Source organism: Triturus cristatus, chromosome 8 (assembly GCF_964204655.1).
Source record: "Triturus cristatus chromosome 8, aTriCri1.1, whole genome shotgun sequence".
Lineage (NCBI taxonomy): Eukaryota > Metazoa > Chordata > Amphibia > Caudata > Salamandridae > Triturus > Triturus cristatus.
In genome coordinates, this window is record NC_140591.1 from 1,583,435,841 (window position 1) to 1,583,439,295 (window position 3,455).

At 42.9% G+C, this 3,455-nt stretch overlaps 1 protein-coding gene across 1 annotated transcript; it reads right to left on the reverse strand.

Annotated features, from left to right (window-relative positions):
• Positions 1–214: 214 nt before the first annotated feature.
• Positions 215–1,501, reverse strand: LOC146806247 (uncharacterized). The gene has a single exon (XM_085623919.1). The coding sequence runs from the start codon at positions 1,499–1,501 to the stop codon at positions 215–217; it is 1,287 nt and encodes a 428-aa protein (XP_085480045.1).
• Between the last annotated feature and the right edge of the window lie 1,954 nt (positions 1,502–3,455).

The window sequence follows — 3,455 nt, forward strand, 5'->3', positions numbered from 1 at the left end:
AATGACTGGAGAGGTCTGAGGTAATGTGATCCAGCAGCATAACTCTAGAGGTTTGAAAGTGAAGACTTAAAATCACAGAAAATATGTTATTTACATTTAATTTTTATTCTATGAGCACAAATATATATGTTTGGTTATTTTTCAGCTTCGAATCATCATGTTGTTTTAGAGAAGTTGTTTTTTTAAACTGCTGAATTGGTGCTCAGTGTGTTTCTTACATGACATGAAGCTTTCTTTGGTGTGTTTTCAGAACGTGGCTTTGACGGAAGCTTTTCCCACATTCCACGCAGTCATAGGGACGCTCCCCAGAATGTATTCTCTGATGCACATTGAGACAGGAGAGCCGGGTGAAGCTCTTCCCGCACTCGAGGCAAGGGTACGGACGCTCCCCAGAGTGGATCCTGTAGTGTACACTGAGGTGGAAGCGGCGCGTGAATCTCTTCCCACAGTCGGGGCAGGGAAATGGGCGCTCTCCAGAGTGAATTTTCTGGTGTACGTTGAGAGTAGAGAGTTGGGTGAACTTCTTGCTACACTGCAGGCATGGGAAGAGGCGCTCCCCAGAATGTATCCTTTGGTGAACCCTGAGTGAGGAGCGCCAAGGGAAACTTTTACCACACTCCAGACAATGATGCGGCCGTTCCCCAGAGTGGATTCTCTGGTGTACACTGAGGTGGGAGCTCTTGCTGAAACTCTTGCCACAATCGTTGCAAGCGTAGGGCCGCTCCCCAGAGTGGATCCTCTGGTGCACATTAAGTGTGTTACGCTGCCCAAATCTCTTCCCACACACCCCACAATGGTATGGGCGCTCCCCAGAGTGGATCCTCTGGTGCACTCTGAGGTTGGGGCGTCGTTTGAAGTTCTTTCCACACTCAAGGCAGGGGTAAGGACCATCCCTTGGATGGCTCTTCCGGTGAACTCGGAAACAAGAGAGGCGGTTGAAGCTCTTATTACACTCCAGACAGGAGTAGAGACGCTCCCCAGAACTGGACTTTTGATGTTCCTTCAAAGATGAGCAGGAGGAGAAGCATTTTCCGCACTCTTCGCAGGTGTATGGACATTCTCTAGGATGCATTCTCTCGTGTAGACTTAGATTTGAACTTCGTCTGAACTTCTTCCCACACTTAGTGCAAGAGAATGGTTTCTCTTTTGTGTGTGCAAGCAAGTGACGTATCAAATGCTTTTCATACTTGTATCGCTTTCCACATTTGAGGCATGTGTATGGCTTCAATGAACTATCTTTTGAGTGGATTTTCCTGTGCCCTTTGAGAAGCTTTTTGTGCTTGAAGCTGCTTCCGTTATCAAAGCTCATGAAGAGACATGGTACACTAAGTAATCCAGACTTGTCCCCTTGTGAGTCTACCAGCCACTGATCTGAATTGTCACTTCTTTCCCTGTTGTTTTCTCCCTCGGCACACTGGTAGGTACTGAGCGTGGATTCCACTGAGAAGAAGTCTCCTTTCTCCAGCTGGAAATGGTAATCCTCTAGATGCTCCTCAGCCATTTTTCAATAATTCAGGCCTCTATCTGCCAATAAGAAGAAAATAGAAAGAGATCACTATATGGCAGGGATCTAGTTACAATAAACCTAGACGCTTCAAAGTGCTATTCTCTTTAGGCCCACACAGATTCACCTAGCTCAAGACAATATTAGTTTAGTAGTGGATTGACAGGTCCAAGGATCAGGAGACATTTTGATTCTGTATTTAGTGTAATCAATTTTTTCATCTCTAATCCACCTATGTTTAGCATCATTTTCCATCCTCAGTAGAGATAGCATTACAATACTACATAGCTTGGGTTTTAGTCAGCACTTTGCTCAAGATTAGGTGGCTTTCTTGTATGTATCAGTTTCCTGCACTTTATTGGATGACGCGCCTCCCTGATCTTGTGTTTGTCTCACACTTTGAGCGTTTCTTCATTATCCTTGCTTTTGGTAAGCTGAGTTGCACCCTTTCAGTGCTGATGTGAGTAAACTATTTTTTTTCAGCTTGAAAGTATAGAAAATAATGTTTTCATACTATCACGATGGACACCACATTGCTTCACATCAAAATTTGGCACATCACATTGCGTCATGCAATATGGCTACCATTTTAAAGTATCAAATAATATTTTCTACTCTTTCAAGGCTACCATCTTTCATCAAGCTGTTGTGTGTTATGTCACAGAATATGGCAGCCATGTTGAAAGTATAACAAATAGACTTTCAAGATGGATGGCACCGCTATTGGCTTTTCTAATTCTAATGCTAATGCCAATGTATTAAATAGTCACATTCACCAGTTGTACAACATACAATGGCCAACTCTGAGTTTCTTAGAAAGCTGGAACACGGCGGCAATGTGGGACAAAAATTATTTGTTCATCCAAATGTAAAAACCACAATTGATTTGGAATTAGGAACAATGTATAACTAATGGCAAATCTCGTTCAAGGCCTGAAGAAGTATGATCACATCACCTCCATCCTGATTGAATTCCATTCCCCCCTCTTGCCAGCCCGCTCCATCTTCAAAACCACCTGTATCCTTTACAAAGTCATCACAACCAACACCCCAGCTTTCCTTGCAGACAAGTTCAGCATCTCCTGTGGGTCTCGTCGCACCCACAGCCAAGACACCATCAGACTGCAGACTAAGAAGTGTGAAAAGCTCAAAACAATACAAGAAACTTTTTCATTTTTGCACCTAGGATTTTGAACAACATCCCCGTTTCCATCAGTACCGCCCTAACACTACTCCAATGTAGAAAACAGTTGAATATGCATCTCTTTAAGGAACACTACATCACAATGCATTAATCGCACACAATTCTACCTGTTCTATCACTCGTTGCCTTTATGCTTGTCTTTGACCCTTTACAGCGCTCCGCTGCCTTTTAGTTAGGTTCATGCTACAGAAATACCATCAACATATATATCTACATACATACAATTCTAGGTGTCGAAAGGCATTCTCAGTTCTGCTGATAGAGGTTCCCCAAACATTTTTTCCTAAAAGAAAGTTAAATATGGTAGACAGTAATGATTGCCTTCTACTATGAGGTGCACCTGTGAGCAAACCATATGGAAATTCAAATTCAGCTAATCATACGCTAAGATCAACACTATCAGATTACTCCTCAGTAATACAGTTTGAGAATCTCATGATTTATGAATGATGGTGGGTGGGGGCGAGGAGGTAAATACGAGATGCTGAAGGTGATATTGCAATGCTGGTGTTGTGCTGTAATGTTGTTCAGGAAACAATGTAAAATAAAAAATTTAAAACAACACTGCCAGATCACCCATGAAGAAGGCTGTCTGTAAACATTCTCCTTTCTTCTTACTCCAGTGACCAGATACATCACAGAAACCCTGCTCAGTGTAACTGGAGGCCAGCAAAACTAGGAGTGAAACCACTGAGCCTCCCACTTTCCAAGAAAGATTCCTTGAAAAGAAACCTCTGCTGCCCCCTT